This window comes from Musa acuminata, chromosome BXJ1-9, assembly GCF_036884655.1.
Source record: "Musa acuminata AAA Group cultivar baxijiao chromosome BXJ1-9, Cavendish_Baxijiao_AAA, whole genome shotgun sequence".
NCBI classification, from domain to species: Eukaryota; Viridiplantae; Streptophyta; class Magnoliopsida; order Zingiberales; family Musaceae; genus Musa; species Musa acuminata.
This window is the reverse complement of record NC_088335.1, coordinates 43,928,717-43,947,500: the sequence shown is the minus strand read 5'-3', so window position 1 is coordinate 43,947,500 and position 18,784 is coordinate 43,928,717. Positions and strand designations below refer to the sequence as shown.

At 36.2% G+C, this 18,784-nt stretch overlaps 2 protein-coding genes across 2 annotated transcripts; both read left to right on the top strand.

Moving 5' to 3' along the window:
• Positions 1-644: 644 nt before the first annotated feature.
• Positions 645-12,529, top strand: LOC135593675 (acyl-CoA-binding domain-containing protein 4-like). Its single transcript, XM_065083899.1, has 15 exons — positions 645-891; positions 3,239-3,361; positions 3,563-3,640; positions 3,719-3,838; positions 3,960-4,026; positions 5,430-5,491; positions 5,674-5,813; positions 5,886-6,012; positions 7,181-7,295; positions 7,402-7,490; positions 9,623-9,706; positions 10,161-10,475; positions 10,546-10,605; positions 10,712-10,891; positions 12,223-12,529. Exons 2-14 carry the CDS (start codon positions 3,245-3,247, stop codon positions 10,886-10,888), a joined length of 1,551 nt encoding a protein of 516 aa, XP_064939971.1. The 5' UTR covers positions 645-891; positions 3,239-3,244; the 3' UTR covers positions 10,889-10,891; positions 12,223-12,529.
• A 407-nt stretch (positions 12,530-12,936) lies between these two features.
• LOC135593676 (large ribosomal subunit protein bL9c-like) lies at positions 12,937-17,291 on the top strand. The gene is made up of 7 exons (XM_065083900.1): positions 12,937-13,130; positions 13,205-13,332; positions 15,366-15,411; positions 16,445-16,542; positions 16,632-16,679; positions 16,772-16,940; positions 17,104-17,291. Exons 1-6 carry the CDS (start codon positions 12,981-12,983, stop codon positions 16,890-16,892), a joined length of 591 nt encoding a protein of 196 aa, XP_064939972.1. The 5' UTR covers positions 12,937-12,980; the 3' UTR covers positions 16,893-16,940; positions 17,104-17,291.
• The last annotated feature ends 1,493 nt before the right edge of the window (positions 17,292-18,784 follow it).

Here is an 18,784-nt window from a genome sequence, read left to right as displayed (position 1 = left end):
TATTGTAGGTTCGAATCCTTTATAATCTTAATATATTTTGTATCAATATCATAACTTATATATTGTTTAGGATCAGTCGATCTCCAAGAATATGAGAAGATGGGTTAGAAGAAACGTTATACTCGAGATCCCACACTTAGATATTTTAGTAAATACTTGATAGATAATATAAAATATAAAGATAAATATTTTAATAAATACTCGATAAACATATAATAAGGGATTCAAGATAATCCATTTTTCATTAGTGCCAACGTGATATTACTCTAGAAAAATACAATGAATCTGCTTTAGACTATCCATAAGAGATCATAAAAAAACTGATCCATTGCGGATATACACACAAGGGTAACGTACGATTTATATAAATTTAACTTTATTATTTATTCTTTATAAAATAAATAAATATATTTTTAAATATTATTATTGGATTCAAAGAAGATCAATATATATTATTATTTTTTTAAGAGATTATTTTCATGATTCAAAATTTTAATGGTGCCATAAATAACGCATCATCAATGCCATTAATTTTGTACTCTAACCCGACCCCCTTATGCGGGTCTCGTGGGCCCCGCTTAATAGGCATGTGAAAGAGTGCAGCAAGTGAGGTAGGATTTTTTGGTACGCGTAATCGGGCTCAACTGTGGATCCACCGTTTCAAACCGGCTTAACGTGCCGATGCTGCTGCCCAAATCTGGGGTTCCCCGTTGACTGCGTCCGGAGAAGACGGCGACGAGGACGACGATGACGAAGACATAATCCTGCGCACACCACAAGAACGAGAGGAGAAGGAAGAAGGGGTTCGTGTCTCCCTTCCCCTTGATCGATCGCTCGAACGAACGAGCGAGGGCGCTCCTCCTCGCGCGCCCAGATCTGCAAAGAGCCAAGGTGAAGATCCCCGCCTCCGATCCTTTATTCATCGTTACCTCGATCCTTGTTTCAAATCCTTGATAAGATCGCTGAGTCGTGGACTTGTAAGGAAATGCGATCTTGGTCTCCTCTTCTTTTGATTGCTTCCCTTGACGAGGCTAATTAGATTGGCTTGCTGTTTAGGGTATGATAGCTTAGCTTATTTGAAAGATCTCTACATATATGCTGACTAGCATTATGAATTCTGAGTTTTGCTTATTACTAGCAAAAGGGTTTGTCGTGTCATGGCCTTGCGGAATGCACTTGGGATGCTTGTATCACAATGGCTTTATTGTAGGTTCTAGATATTCTAATCACTGGTTTTAAAGCTCATACCGCTCCTGTTATTTTGTGCTCAATCATTCAGCTGATATGGATTTATGATCCTAAAAGCTGTTTGAAATTGTCTCGCCGTCTGCTGAAGAGAGAAACTCTAACGTCTGTCAGAAATCTTGATAATTGTTGATAACAAGTATGCATCAGGGAAAATTTGGATTTGTTAATTTAGAATGTATATTTCTTTCTTATGATTTGGTTTTGCTTATCTGTTCTTTTTTTTTTCTTGGACTCCAATTTCATAAATTTTGAAGAAACCTGCTTTGACTTACAAGATGCTGCATAACTTTTTTGCTGCAGTTGGATATGTCAGAACAATACAGATATCTTTCTAGGGACTGTTTAGTTTGTTTTAAGTTTTTTAGTGGGATGGGCAATGCATCATATTGGTTAGCGTCACAATCAAGGGTGGACTTGAGACTGTTCCTCTGCAGATATTATGTGTGGTGGATAAGGGCCACAACTTAACTCTGGACCCTGATCACAAATTTGCATTGTTTTTACACAACTGTCTGGTCAATAAAACTGGTTATTCACTTCATCTTTTTCGCAATTGAATGGAGATTTTTCTTTAAAAAATCACAAGAAAATTCAGTGTTACTATGAAGTGACTTGAGAATTCAGTGTTACCTGCTCTTGATGAAGCAAGATTGTTCTAATAATTCAGGGTGTTGTTCAATGCTCATCACAGTTAAGATTTGACAATTCTGTTGGCATGGGAAATTTTAAGTGTTGTACACAAGTTTTACTTAGTATCCATTATGACTTGATATAAACAAGAAAAGGTCAAGATTCTTGCACAATTTGATGCTTCCAGTATTCGTGTAAGTGTGTGTGCAAATGCATTAATTGAAATTAAAGAAAAGACGCAACCATGAAGTGCGAAATGATGTGACATAATTTACCTTGTATTTTAGAAACTCATTCCATTTATTATAGGAGTGGGAAAAAAATGTTGTTTCGGTAATATTGGCAGAACAAACTAAGTGACCAGATAGAAACATGCCATGTTATACTTTTACATGCTTCTTCCCACATTGTCCTTTAATTGTTAAAGTACTTAGGTTGAAGAGTATTATGATCACATAGTACATGCACAAAAGAGAACCAAACATTGAAGCATGAGGCATTTGATATTTTTTTTTGAGCAGGCTGAGCATGTGGTAGAGACTAGAGACACTAACAAAGCGTTAGCTGATAGATACAATGCCTTTATGGTAGAAAATTCTTGAAATTAGTTAGTTGATATCAGCAATAAACACAGTATTTACAACTTTGCAGGCAGGATGAAGAAAGAGAGATAGCAGCATATAGAAAATATTAGGGCTAAAGTCTCATATGAAGGCCTTGGGTTGGAATCATTTTTGAAGCAATATGGTGCACAAAGATGACCATGCAGATATTAGATGCTGTTAGTCCAACCAAAGATTTAAATGCTGGTTAGACCAGCATGTACTGATTGGCATTTATCAGTCCGACCAAGTACCAATATCAAAACATATAGCTTGATAATAGGACACTATAATACATTTTGGGTTTTTTTTATTACTTGTATGTAATGATACCAGGCATGATAAGTCAATTAACCACCTTGTATACATGCCTCATGCTGGTCCAATAGGTTACCAAAACTGATATTTAAATCTTTGGATCCAACTAGGAATTGTCATGTATACTATGGTGCAGGGATAACAGCGAGGATTTTGTATAAGATAATTTCTTTTCTTTTTGGACTTAGGATTATGTGTAGTTGCATCATCCTTTATTTGCTCAACTGTTAATTGTTTCACTTTTGCATGTCACTAATTTTATAAGAAATTTAAACATAATGATTATTGTACTATAATATCTACTTTCCAAGTCAATAACTTAGATTGTTTTTCAGATTATTCCTAAAAATGAACAACAATTTGTCATTTTCTAATGACTTCCTTTGTTACTGATCATATGTTAAATTTGTACATTTAATGAATTTTTTTTGTTTTTCTAGATTGCTATGGATGCCACCGATGTCAGTGAAAATTCAGATATTACTGCTTTTATATCTTTAGCAAGCTATGACCAGTGGTTTTCACTTTGTCCTTCTGGTTGGTGCCCACCATCCCGTTATAAGGTACATATATGATGGTGACTCGATTATGACCTATGAAGTCATTCCATTGGTACCATGGTGTGACCTGGTTGTAGCCTGCATTCGTTCTCATATCAATGCTTTGAGAATAATTTCTACTATAGTTAATAATTTTTTTGTACCTCAGGAATTTAATTTTACTTTTCATCCACTGCTGACCTTTTTCTTTTTAAATTCTTGTAGCATGCAGCAGAAATTGTTAACGAAAAGCTCTATGTAATTGGTGGAAGTCGTAATGGCCGATATCTATCAGATGTTCAGGTGATAAATTATCATTTGGAGTTATGATGATTATCAAGTAATAAGATTGGAGATAACGATATATGCTAAATTTTACAGGTTTTTGATTTTAGGACATTAAAATGGTCCACTTTAAGCCTCAAGGTAGACAATGATAGTTCTGAATTAGAAAAGATCAATTTGGAGAATGCATTTCCAGCAGTGGCAGATCATAGTTTGGTGAGTTTTTGGCAGTTGCGCAACAGAAAATATTTGTTGTATTTAAAACTTGACTTGTCGCTTATGATTTTGATCTTTTTACAAAAAATTCATATTCAGATGGTGTTGTCCTTATACACAGGTTAAGTGGGAAAAGGGACTTCTAGTTCTTGCGGGCCATACAAAGGAATTGTCAGATAATGTGACAGGTAGATTTTTCATGGCATACTAAGCTAACTATTTTCTTCTAGTTATGTGCTTTGTCTATTGCTTGTGCTTGCATAAGTTACTACAGAAATGCCATAATCGTTTGTCCAACAACAAATTCTTATAACCATGGTCTGCGAATTCACTCTGGTAAGTATCAGCCAGTATTTACTGGACCAAAATGCGGATCACTCCTTTCTGGTGGTCCAGGTTTGATATTGAGTTGTCGCCTGGTAGCCCTTGAACTGGGGTTAGCATTAGGATTTAGCCCATTACGGGGCTTGAACCAGGCTCCCAGCCTGGTTTTGACCCTTTTTTCACTAGAGGTAACCCTAACCCTCCCCCCTGCACCCTTCTCTCTCTCTCTCTCTCTCTCTCTCTCTCTCTCTCGCATGCTCGTGCTTGCCTCCTTTGTGCCACCTGCCATCATTGGCCTTTTGCTCACACTGCTGACCACTGTTAACCTGTCAGCCCATGCTTGGTATGCCTCTTCTTCCTCTTCCTTCTGCTTCTCTCCCCTTTTGATACCATAGTACATATTGGCATAGTTGATATAATATATATGAACTAACTTGTAATAGAAGCTGTTATTGGAGATCACTACAGGCATATTTGGTTCTTACTTCTAAATCTTTGGCTTTCATGATAGTGCCATTGAATGATCAATGAGTTTTTTTACTTGTAAATCTTAATAAGACTTATCTTCTTGATCTTGGTTTTGGGATGTGCTAATCAGCCAGTTAGTTTTATGTTACTTTAGTAAAGTGGGGCAATAACGATGTAGAATGAGACTCTTTTAAATGTTTATCGTGTATAAGAGTGCCTTGTAATATTTGAAAGAGTATGGTCCTGTCATACCTAAACTTTTGATACTTGGGGATTTCTAATAACCATTCATAGATGATTTTAACTATAAATAGTTCACCTCAGGTTCATGGCAGCTGGAGTGTGACCATTGGATAGAAAGTTATCATTCAACACTATGGAATGTCAAGCAACATGCTGCTTACACTTTACACGAGATCAAATCAAATAATATTAATCCAAAAGTTTAGATGTCACATGATAACATAAATTTCAAGCAATTAATCGAGTACTTTTTAATCATTAGGAAACTTGGCATAATATGAAAAGCCAAAATATTATAAATTGGTGGCTTTTCATGACTGTTCACTGTGTCACAGTTACATTACTCCTGACCTCCCCATATACCATTACCGATTATTAGCATATCTATTTAAAGTTTTATAACTTGTATTATATGCAATATCACAGATTGTAACTCATGTGCGACATGTTAGCTGGTAGTCCTATGTTTCTTATATTATAGCTATACTCTTAGGTTTGAATTTTGTTTGCTAAAAAATTCCCACTCTATATCTAATTGTCATTTATTGAATTGCAGTTTGGTCGATTGATCTAGATACAAACAACTGTTCCCTAGTACAGACCAATGGTAAAATTCCGGTAAAATTTGATCTCTGATTCCTGGTTCTGTTAACATCTCTTATTTTTTTCTCTTAGGATGTCAAATGTATTGTTTGTGTGCAAAGACTAGGAGTAGATATGTCTGTCAATTTTATGTACGAGTGAAAAATTTTTCTGGAAAATTGCTGAGAGCTTTGAGATATATGTCCGCTTCTTAACAGATAGCTCGAGGAGGGCAATCTGCAACTTTGGTTGGCTCCAAACTGTTTCTGTTTGGTGGAGAAGACAGGAAGAGGCATCTCCTAAATGACCTCCATATTCTTGATTTGACTACTATGACATGGGATGAAATTGAAATCAAGTATGCTTTTCAATTTTATATTAATTGGAGAAATCTGTGCAAAGGAGTATGTCATTCCATTTTCTTATGCAGGAACACGTCTCCAGCACCGAGGTTTGATCATACAGCTGCAGTTTATGGAGACCAATATCTTCTGATCTTTGGTGGTTCATCTCATTCAACCTGTTTCAATGATCTGCATTTACTTGACTTGTTGACCGTATGTATCCTTTTGTTAGCTTTGGTTCAACTCAGTTATAGGTTCATCACAAAATAGAGTTTGGTTGTGTTGTGTATAATATATGTGAATGGTCTAATCAACATTTGCACTGCCGATAATGTCTGTTTATGGATAATTGATATGGCTTAAGGAACCTGTAAAGTTGAATACGGACATAGGATACCAATATGGATGATTCAAATCAAGGTCCGCAATACCGTACCGTACCGAAGTTTCGACCTGGGCTCGGTACCGGTACGGTACGGTATACCGAGCGGTACACCCAGGTGTGTGCGAGCACTGTAGCACTGCTACAGTGCTACAATGTTACTACAGTGTCGGAACGGTAACAGATGATCCGCATACCGGAAGTCTGTCGGACCGGTACGTACCGCCCGTACCGGGCAGTACAGTCCGGTACTACAGACCATGATTCAAATACACTGTTACATCAAATCTTGAAAAAAGAAAATGTTGCTACAAGGAAATTGACAGTAAAGAATATTGTAACATATAATATTATATTTGACAAAGTTTCATAATATTTATAGAACAAGCTAATTGTTCATCACGGTTCATAAAATATTTACTATATCGCACCTGACCTATGTATCATAAGGAATATTGTTCAAGCAATATAGTATGCCAATAATATAAAGAAGATACTAAGCATTTACGAAGTTGAAGGAAAAGCATTCTATTCATTTAACTAGCCATTAATGCTTAATGCATGTAACATATTCATGTTTATTATAGTCATTTGTGCATATCTATGATTAGAAAACCACTATTAAAGTAAAAGAATCCCAACAGGTATCTGATAAGTATTCCCTAGTCATGCTGAATTTTTTAACTATTCAAAAATTACATATTAAGAGGAAGTCTCAACATGTATCATAGAAGTGTACATGTACATCATAATCCAACATATATCCAGTACGGACCTAGCAAAGAAATTGAAGGATTGATGCTTCATGATAAGTAACTGTAATCTGTAGGCAAAATAGAGTCTGGAATTTTACTTCATTTTCTTCAGGATCTTCTATGCAAAGTTTAATGTAAGAAAGAAAAAAGACATGTGGAACCTCTGAACCAATCCATATTAAAAATGTTGATGTTTTGTTCTTATTTACATTGCTCCATGTCAATTAGTTGGTTTGCATTGCAGATGGAGTGGTCACAGCCACAGACTCAGGGTGCATATGTGACTCCTAGAGGCGGTCATGCTAGCACCATAGTAGATGAGAATTGGTATATAGTTGGTGGTGGAGATAATATGAGTGGTGACTGAACTTCTACTGATTTTCTTTTAATGCTTCTAGATATTGGAAATTAGTCTTCTTGATTGCTTATATAGTTAAAATCTGAAGTCTAGGATTTTGCTTACAGGTGCCACTGAAACCATTGTTTTGAACATATCAAAGTTTGTGTGGTCCATGGCCACAAGTGTTGGCAATCGTGAGCCCCTTGCTAGTGAGGTTATCATCTAGAACCTGATATTTTCTCTAGCTTTTGATCAGTTTTAGTTATTCTTGCAATGTATAATTGAACTAAGTCTGCATATCTAGTGCTTTTTGAAGGATTAACATATTCTTTTATTTATTATCTACATGCTTGACTTCTCTAATTTGACACATTTGACCCTGCTTTGCATATGCTTATTATAAATATACATATCTAAATTTCCCTAGTTCTTTTTGCTAATGACATTTTCCTTTCTAGCCCCATGCTTGATCAATATTCCATAAGACCTGTGAATTTTGTAGCTTGCTCAGAGTGAGGCCCATGATGATGCAAGAATCGTGTCACTCAGACTGGCATATGCAGCTTACTCTACACTGTATTGATCACTTCTTCAAAGAGAATCATTTTAATAGTTTGCTTGCCACTTTGGAATGCAGTACCCTAAACTAATCTCTTATTCTTTTTTTGTGACATATCCCAACATGGATTGATGTCTTGCAGGAAATTGTCTTAAGATCTCTACCAAAAGCACACTCATTCCAGTTTGACTCTCTTAAGAAATATGAGGGTCTTACACGTTACATTTGTTTATGAATCAGCCAAATAAGATAGGAAATTTTTTGGAAGGTATTGGGGGTTCGAAACATTATGCTTTTTAATTTGTTTTAGATTTTAGTTTTAATCATTTGAGATGATTTATTACGAAATTAATTATAAATGAGTTATACAATTCACATTTCGTAAGAATAGTAAAAATTTGCTTCTTATGAAATTAATTAATTTTAATTGTTTAAAATTTGTTTCGAACCTTTGTGAACATACTTTGAACATTTAGACAAGTATTAAAATTAGATGATAAAAAAGTGTGTGAAAATATTTTTACTTGTTTAAAAATATGTTTCAAACATTTGAATTTCAGATAAGTTTTAAACTATAATACATGCCAAAATGGCTGTCTCTTTTATATTTATATATATTTTTTACTTTTCTGCATGTTTGTTTTTTATTTTTTAAATTGTTTTCTATCTGAGACCGTTCTCTATCGTATTGCTACTCGTCAATCAAAAGAGAATAATGTCAAATTTGAAATGCTAATATAGTAGTGTTGTTATGTAGGAAAGCCTAATTAGTGTTTTTGGTTCAGCCACTACCCACGTAGGCTCTAGGCAGCAATCCAACTATTAAATCCTTTGAAAAAAAAATATCATCTAAGTTAATTCATAATACAGACAGGTTTACCAATAAAATAAAATATTATAATTTAAGCATGATGGAATTTTAAGATTGAATAAAACATATGCCAATTGAACTGTGTAGCACAGCAGTTTAGTGTCAGAAATATTGTGGAACATAACCAGTAATAATGATTATTGTTTTTCACAATTGCACTTGCTGCAAATGTTCAAGCAATAGTTATGCTTGTTCTCACTATTGCAATCTATCTCTGCTGTGATTTCCAGCAACAATAGTAAAAGTTCCAATGATTGACTGGTACAATAGACTCAGATTGCTTTTATTTGGTGACAAACAGGGGAAAATTACAATAAGCAAATATGGAAAAAAATTAACATTTTCATTTTTAATTAGTTTCAATGGAAAAAATAGCATTCTCATATTCACTTATATATATATATATATATATATATATAGGGGTGATCTCCCCCATGCCATGTTCATACACCCTTTCTCTTCCAAGACAAAAAATTGGTGCTCAATTTACCTGAGGTGATTGTGAGTCATGATACAATAATAACGTGACATATATGGGTGAGAGCTGTATGTTATTGAATAAGACATGTGTTTTTGTGATTAAATAGAAATCTTGGTTTTGATTACTGAATTTGGCTGTTGATGTCCCAAGCAAGATGCCAAGGGTGATTCCTATATGAGATGTCTATCATACCATTATAAGCAATTGTTTTGTAGACACAGAATATTTAGACAAAGTTATGCAATTATGATTAATTGGATATCAATAAAACTGGATGCCTTCTAACTTTGTTCAACTTTCTTTTAACTTCATCTACATATATTTCAGATCATGTGGTATGGGTAAACTCATCTCATGAAGTTATGAGGGAAAAAAAAAAGAATGGCACTTAATTGCACCACTAGATTCTGATATCATGTTACTGGTTCTTGACAGGGTCTTACTCTTTGCTCAACAATGATAGATGGTGAGAAGCTCTTAATTGCCTTTGGTGGTTATAATGGGAAGTACAACAATGAGGTATGCAAGAAGAGTAAAATCTCATTTCAGGCTAAATTTCTGACAGCTATTTCGAATCCTAATATGTCAGGATAAGATAAATTGCACATCACTAGTGAAGAAAGACCAATATTTTCATTTGAAAATGTTTCCATTTAACAATTGCAGTGCACATCAGTATGGCTTTTATGTCATACATTGGGGCAAATTCTTCTGTTGCAACAAATTTTTTTGAATGTTGTACACATGTTATTTGCATCTCCATGTTCATTGTATGTTCGATTATATAAGGTATTTATGTTTTATTTACCAAATTATGCTCATGAACTGGGGTGAGGCAGCACACCAAATTCTTAGGCTTCCTTTTATTTTTATTGTATAACATGATTTCTTTTTTTTTTCTTGTGAATTCCTGTCATTTGTATATACTTAATGGAGTTGTTTGTACTGATGTAAATTTTCAATTTTCTTTTAGGTGTTTGTTCTAAAAATTAAGCCTAAAGAGCCAATACGACCACGTCTTCTTCAATCACCTGCTGCAGCAGCTGCTGCAGCTTCTGTAACTGCAGCTTATGCCATAATCGCTGCAACCGATGAAAAAAACAATAGTAGTAAGAACATAGATGATTCAAACAGCAAGAGCAACCATGAGAGTGCCCAAAATGATACTGATAGTCTTAAAGCAGAAACGAAGATTTTAAAATCCAGGATAGTGGAAGTAAGAGATGAGAAGTCAAGGATACAGGCCAGAATTGATGAGTTGAATATTTCCCATACTGAATTATTAAAGGTAAATTTTCCGTCATGACAGTATTTACAATTTTGTAATTCTGAAACTTCTGCTTTTTCTGTTTCTCAAGGAACTTCAATCAGTTCAAAGTCAACTAGCTGCTGAAAGTGCAAGATGTCTAAAGTTAGAGGTATTTGATATTTTCTGTTTCATCATCCATTTCATTCTTTGAGGATGGTCATAGCCATTTGGTACTAAGTATTTTGTGTTCTCTTTTTCTTTCTGGGTCATTGTAGACAAATATTGCTCAGATACAGAAAAGCCTGGTCTCATTTAGCTCATTAGAAAATGAGCTTGAGGTCCTACGTCATCAGAAATCTCAAATGGAACAGGAGACAGTTGATGCTCAGAAGCAGAGATCAGGGGGTGTCTGGCAATGGTTGTCTGGCACCACACAAAACTCTGAACAATAAAATGTAAGATTATTTTGCTGTTCCCCAGTGACAAAAAGATACTTGTTCTTCAGCTGTCAAAATTTTTGCTATTAATTAGTTTCTTCTGTCTGCCTGATGGGTGTTGTTTGTCATATAATATTGGTGAGCATTCTTATCAAATTGTTTGTAAGATACTAGTATTCTGAAATCTCTCAATTTGTCAGAGCAAATTGATGCCCCAGTATGTTTAATATAGTTGATGAGAAAGCATACATTCTTTGTATTATATATAACTGAGAAGTACGGGGTCCATTATATCATTAGTCTAGGAGTGTTCTTCTGCTATACAAGGGTAGACGCCAGTCAATCATCCCATCAATATTCTTTTGATGATGTCACTCTTACGAAGATGGTATGATTAAATGAGATCCATCCTCTTTGCCACCTAATATAGCATGACCACAGGGCTCGCCAAGTTGGGACTGCACACCTATCCTATAACAATCAGGAAAATGAGCAGTCTTCATAATATGATCATTGTGGTGATCCTCATTGTCAATTTTAAGGGTATAATGATTGCTTGTCAGGTTTTGATGCCATAGGCAATGTTCCAAGGTGACCATTAAGGCATTTGTTTGCTAATTTATTGCTGCTTTGGCTTGTGTTATAAAAAAAGGCCTTGCTCTTAGGCCAGTCTGTCGGGACATGTTCTCATTTTATCATGCCATGGTTCAGAAAACTATCACCCCATACCATCATTTCAGACTTTATGATCAACTGAGCCATTGAAATGAGTCATAACTCATGGCATTTCAATCAATGGAGCATGACATCTATTAGTATTTCTTAGACTTGTACAATCTTGTTAACTCCTATATGATTTTTGTAGGTAATAAATCAAAGATTGACAGTAAGCATCTTCTATTGTTTTTTTTTTTTTTTTCCGTTCTATGGTTGAACTTCAGTTCTAGTTAACACATCTACTTGTTTTGCTTTCATCTCTAAGTGTCTAAGTTTATGTTGACTTCATAGGTGCTACTTAATTGAAGTTCTAGAAATATCGGCACTGATATTGGTTAGAAACACAAGCATTTATGGAAGTTCATATTTCCATGTTAGGTGAACAATTTTGGTAGGCTTTATATAGGATTACAATTTTTCTTCACCCCTTGGCTATATTTTCGTCTGCTCTATGATCTCATACACTTATTTCCGAAAAATATTTTTAGCTTACATGTATACAGGTATATTCTCTATTGTTCCACATGCATATTATAATCTGGGAAAGCACTGATTCATTCAATACCAGTAACTGCCGTCTTTTTCAGAACATTATTGTTAATGTAATTCTTCATCGCCGCAAATATTTGTAGGTTGTAGAGAGAAAAGGCTTATATTATCCCCTGGAAAGATGCTATGACTTCTACAAGGAGGAACAATTATTTCATGCCAACCGCTTTGTCAAGACTTTTCCGGCAGCTGAATACAGAATGCTGTATACTACATCCAAACTCCTTGTAACGCAGAGCCCAATGAGATCTTGAATTGTCACTTGAATTGTTTATCAGTGACACTAAATGAAAGAATTTTCCAGCTTCAAAATGTTTCGTTCGCTTATTATAACATTGTTCTTAAGGCAAGGTTAACTCTGGCAGTAAAATAATAATGTTTTTCTCAGCATAGATTAGCTTGGATGGAATCTATGACAAGACGATACCAAATGCGAGAATTATGCATTTAGTCATCGAATGGTAATGGAAAAGGGAGCCAATGCTGTCTATTTGTTATGTTTAATCTTCGTGTTACATTCATAAATAAAGATTTTTATGAGATAGTGTTATGCTAAGATGAAGTTGATATTTTATTATTGTTGGAAATTTGCAGTCGACTCTCAGTTTTACGATTAAGTCCACTTCTTGTTTCTTTCTTGCATGGGCTTCAACCCAACCCGTTACCCGTTTTGGACATGGATCCAATCCGTTAGCAGGCCTACCCGAGTCCGTATCAAAGCACGAGATCCATCCAAGAGTTCAGATCCGACCCGAACGAAGCAACCCCGCACGATCGATATAAGCAGAAGGAGATAAGACGCGAGCCAGAGCGAAGACAGAGAGGAATAGAAGGTACCGCAATGGCTTCAACCTTATCATGGGGCTCGGCCTGCTGCCCGCGGCCGCATCGAGTCGGCGGAGGCGCGCGAAACGAGGGGCCGAGGAATCCCATCGAGGCCGGGAGGGTGATGCCGATACTCGCTCAGAAGAAAGCCAAGAAGATCCGCAAGGCATGCAACCGAATGGTCCTCTTCTTCCTTTGAGTTCGTTTGTTGTTGATGTTGATCGTGTAATTTCTGCGTAGATCATCCTCAAGGAGGACGTCACGGAGCTGGGGAAGAAGGGGGATCTCCTTGACGTGAAAGCCGGGTACTACCGCAACTTCCTGCTACCCACGGGCAGGGCTCAGCTCGTCACCCCTCTCTTGCTCAAGTGCGTTCCCTTTGGCTTCTTCTCCACCTCTCTCTCCGTTTAGTTCATCCATAAATTATGTTATTTTGAGTTTTTTTGTTGAATGAAGTCCTGTGGCTATAAAATGCGTTCTAGTCTTGTGATCATTGTTGTCCGTACTTGAGGAAATGTTGAAATTTAGCGCCTAGGACACCATTGTTGGCCTTTTTTTCGTAAAATTCTATAAATAGATGATGGCATATAGAAGTTAGATTGTGGAAACAGTAATGTCGCGAAAAGAGAATATTTTCGATTAGCTATTGAAACAGTCGTCAATCTGACTATTGTGATTAAATAAGAGAGATAATTTCGTGTTTGAGGGACAATGTTTGAGTTCTTTGCTTTTCTAATGAATGCGTTAGAGACTACATTATAACTAACTAATGTTAAATTTGACCTTTTCCCCTTTAGGCTGAAGACCCTTAATTTGTGAAGTTTAGATTTTGCTACGGATGGTAGCATGGTTTTGTCAATAAGATGTCTCCTGTTGTGTAGTCCATTTGGACACGAATTTGTCAGCTGCTCACTGGGATTGTCTCTTTAGTTATTGATTTTTCTCCTTGTGATCCAGTTAGCCCACTGACTCAACATCTAACTCAATCTAAGATTGCCCTTCATGACATGGCTCATAGTGTCGAGGCCCAAGTTATTGGAAGAGGGCCATTTGGCCATATATTATTGATTCTTCAATTCTTATCTCCGAGTGTAGATCATAAAATGCAGTATAAGAATTGTTATAATTAATCACTCAAAAGATACCTGGCTCTGTGACTGCTCTGTTGTTCAAAGCTAGTAGCACAAAGTTTTGGGCTGGAAAATCACATCATTCAACAAGCACATATTGCATTCATTTTGTTACATGTTCAAAAAGAAATGTGTTCAAATGTTAAACAAGTTTTGCAAAGCGAAGCCTACACTGAGATGGCAAAATTACTCTAAGCATCATGTTTTCAAGTTCCTAAGTGAAAAAAGAAAGAGCTCATCCTCTTTATTATTATTTTTAAACTTCCTTGCATATTGCATAAGGCCAAGTCCATCAGTTTCTTAAAACGACCACCAATCAATTTTTCCAAGAGCCATTTATCTTGTTTTAGCCTCATTAGTCTTGCATCTTTCTTTGTATATTTGATTAATAGAGGGGAACATGAACCGCAACACTCTGTAGCTAAATAGCTATAAAATCATTAGAACCATATGAAAAAATTCGTTCTGTAGTAGCAATTAGTTTTAGTTGTAGAAATTTTGTATAACATTTTTAATACACTCATGCACTCTGGATTGACATATACATTAAGCTGAACATGATAAAATTAGAAATTAATGAAATTGTTCAGTTGGTAGCTTCCTCAAAGCTTGTTACAGGTTATCTCTCCATTTAAACAATAGGGATGTTAGGCTTATTTCAAACTTAATCAAAAGATGAAAGAGAATCAAGTTTGACCTTCCAGCATAGCGTGGTGGCAAATTTACTTGTAAGTTGAAGCATTTATAGATTTTCTATGTCCTAAGTTACTGCAAACTTTCCATTTGTTTGTAGAATGATTATTCATCTCACAATATGCCTCAAGAAAGAGGTTCTTTGAGTTGAAGATGTTTATTATGCACTCTATCATGTGTTTAAAATCCATAAGATTGTCATTTCTAAAGAGTGCATTTATTTTGGGCTAGTCTCTGACCTATTTTAAACTAGTTTCTGAACTAGGTCTAGTGCAATTCACCAAATTATTCATGATATGTAAGATGATTGCCACCAATATGAATTTGCAAGGCAGTAACTTTTTGACAAAACTTGCTTAGGTTTACTTGTCTTCTGGATGCATTCAGGACATGAACCATTATTTCATTGCTTTCAGCTAGTTTGGAATTATTTACTAGAATCACTTCTCTAAGAATTTGTTAAGATCTTGTGAGTTGAGATGTTGATCTACAAGCTAATTATTCTTCTCAGTTGATATTTCACCATGCTTGCATTTGGAACTAGATGTATCTACCTTATCTTTTTTTTCTCTATCTAGGGAAATGCGGATCGAGGAGGAGAGAATTGAGGCTGAGAAACAGCGGGTGAGATCTTATTCTGCACTCATTGTGTAGCTCTATTCACATCGAGTGAACTCCAGCCTATTTGGTGAATTCCTTGCACCAATGTACTTTTTCAAGTGTCGGATTTCATTTTATCACTTGATCCATTGACGACTTCAAACGACCAGTGATCTTACTGACAGGTGAATGTTGGTTCTGGAAGTATGCAGGTCATATTAGTTCATAGAGAATCATAGTAAAATCATATTTGTTAGAATCACTCTTAGACTAGAAGCTTCGTACCTATGCTGATTACTTTGTCCACTATTTTGGGCCATCTTCTATTACAGCTATTTAGACTAGGGCTGTGTAATCCTTTGATTTTTCTTTGTGGTATTAGCAAATATAAAAACAAAAGACATCTATTGCATGAGACTCGCTCTAAAGCAAGGTCTGGGAAGGGTCAATGTGTGCTGTTTTACCTTTAAATAATTAGAGAGATTATTTTTTATAACTCAAACCCTGGTCGTTCTAAAATAACAACATTACCATTGTACCAGGTCTGTCCTTATTGTTTCTGTTATTAGCAACCTTCTAAAACATTTACTTGGCTAGGCATCATACAGGAGAACTATATTCAAGATGTAAACTACAGCAGCTGCAAGATGAGTATTTTGGTTCATATCATATTCATAGACATTTTAAAATTTTAGACTTAATGTTGTGAGATGACTTCAGCTAATTTTCAGTTACTGTTGCCATTACAAGTCACTCCTTTCTACAATTTTCACTTAGGTGGTTGCATTTTTCAGAGCACTAAAAATTATCGACAGTTCTTATGGTTTTCATGTTTATTGATGTTCAGTTATATTTTTTCAGAGCCATAAGCTTCTTGTTTGCTTTTCATGTTTAGTTATGCAGGTGTTGTCATTTGTTCCATCTTGTTTCTGGAAAGTTTTGCTTGCTTCCCCTTTTGTTTCTCTTAGTATCATTGTTTAGTCTTCAAGTTTTCGTAACATGTGAAGTAAATATGTTGAAAGTTGCTTTGTGTTTCGTATATTGGTTTATTAACCAGGTGAAAGAAGAAGCACAACAGCTTGCGCTGATTTTCCAGACAGTTGGAGCTTTCAAGGTGAAACGCAAAGGTGGAAAAGGAAAACAAATATTTGGAACGTGAGTTGTACTACTATAATCCAACACCAATAATTTCAGGCATTATAAGATTTTGTCTGCATTTTGACATCATCAATTGTTTTTGCTAGTGTTACTGCCCAAGACCTTGTGGACATCATAAAGGCACAACTAAACCGGTATGTCTAAATTAAAAATTAATCGCAGTGGAAACTGGCATATATTATTTATTACTCTTTCATATTGGATTATTTCGTATTTATTTCATCAGGGATGTTGACAAAAGAATCGTCACTCTTCCTGAGATCCGTGAGACGGGGGAATACATAGCTGAGCTCAAGCTTCATCCGGAAGTCTCCGCCGTAGTGAGATTGAATGTTTATGCAAATTAGCACCTTCAATCTCACTGGAGACGGGGAGGAAAGCCCATCCTTCAAAGAGTAAGTAAATTTTTATCAGATCAATGATACTTTAGTTTTCAGACATCAGACTTAATAAACCAACTGAAGTTAGAAGGCTACCGAGTTCTCCTTCAGATTATTTTTCAGCTAACAGCTTAAATATCCTCCACATGAAACCCATTGCTTATGATGTATATTACAGTGAAGTTGCAGAAGAACAGATGGGGGTTCACATGGAAGAGAGAGGCACAATCCGAGCCACGTTTTGTTGAGCAGTAATGTTTTCAACAGATTTCCTGCATTTTCTGTAAGGCTGCAAACTGATACCTGACCAGTGGAAGGATGATCATGTGATTTATGCTTAAATTGCATCTTCATGTTATGGCTGCATTTTATTTTAGGTATCCGAAAGCGCTGACCATATTGGTGGACGTGGAGACCATGTCACGGTTTGCAAGGGGGAAGCTCAAATCGTAGACGTCGGAATAGCACCTGACAGCGAACCGCGCGAGTTTTGGGATCAGGTATTGGTTTGACCGGATGGTCAACGTACTATATTTAATATTTTTTATTCAAAATAAGATATAATTATATGAATTATACTAAGAATTTAAAATATATGAATAATATTATGAAAATATGGTGACGGAAGCAGACATGGTATTCAAGATTGAAACAGTTTAACGGTGAATTAAACCGAGGTTAGCTAAATCGGATTTCATGTGTCGATTTCAGCTGGCAACAGAGTTGAACCCAAACTCATTCTGCTCTGATACCATATGTGGGAAGCGGGATGCAGGAGAAATCGACAAACTTCGTAAGAAATGTTAAGCACAAAGAACTCATAGAAAGCTTAAAATGCTTACAGAAGTCTGGATAGCTTACAGAAGGTTTGGACACACCAACAGTTTCTTTCTCAAGTAGGACTCTGGTGTTCGACCGATGCCCTTCAAGAGACTAAACGAGAGAATATATAGATGTAAAGGATAGAACCGGGTGCTCATTGGGCCCCATCGCATTCTTATCCGTTCAACTCATATATCTCAAGTTTCTATAGGAAAAGCAGATGCTCCAGCTGTTGCCAGCTGTTTGTCAATTATTGACGACACTACGAGTGGCTCCCCGGGGCTCAACTCGTCTTTACTTGGCGGCTAAGGGAAAGCAGATGCTCCAGCTGTTGCCAAGGGTTCACCATCCTCCTAGAGGCTGAAGCTAGTTGTCCTTTGTGAGACGTCCTTTGCTAGTGATAAAGCCGTCTCCAGTTGTTGTTGTTGCCTGAGGACAACTGGCAACCAGTCCTTATACCAGTTGTCCTTTCCTCCACTTCTTCTTTGGTACTCCTCCACTTTGATTAGGTGGATGTCCCTGAATTGCTGTAGCGCTTTACATGCTTGTCGGGCGGCTTCCTTTTGGATTGCTCCGAGTTTTCTTTCGGACAATCCCATTTCGTCCAATGGGAGTCCTTCTTGTGTTCTGGCTCTAAGCTTACCCAGCTCTTGTTGGTATTGCATGAGGAGGTCACCTGGTTTATTAATTGACTCAGATGTACTACTGCCTTGGGGTTTGGTTTGGCTTGAACTTCCTGAGTTGCTTCTATGAGCAACAGTAACGATTCGCTCGGCCATCCTGCAACCAGAACATTTATTAGTCGAGATAAAGAGTCGGCCAGAATATTACTGTTTCCTTCAATGTGCTCGAATTTGACTTCTACGCCGCTCCCAGTGATGTAGTCTACGAAAGCCATCCATCTGACCCTAGATGGTTTGTTTTGAGTAGACTTGTTGAAGAAGCTTATTATTGCCTGACAGTCAGTTCTGATGATGATCTCCTTTTTATCAAGAAAATAGATTTTCAATGCCTCTAGAGTTTTCATGACTGCATGC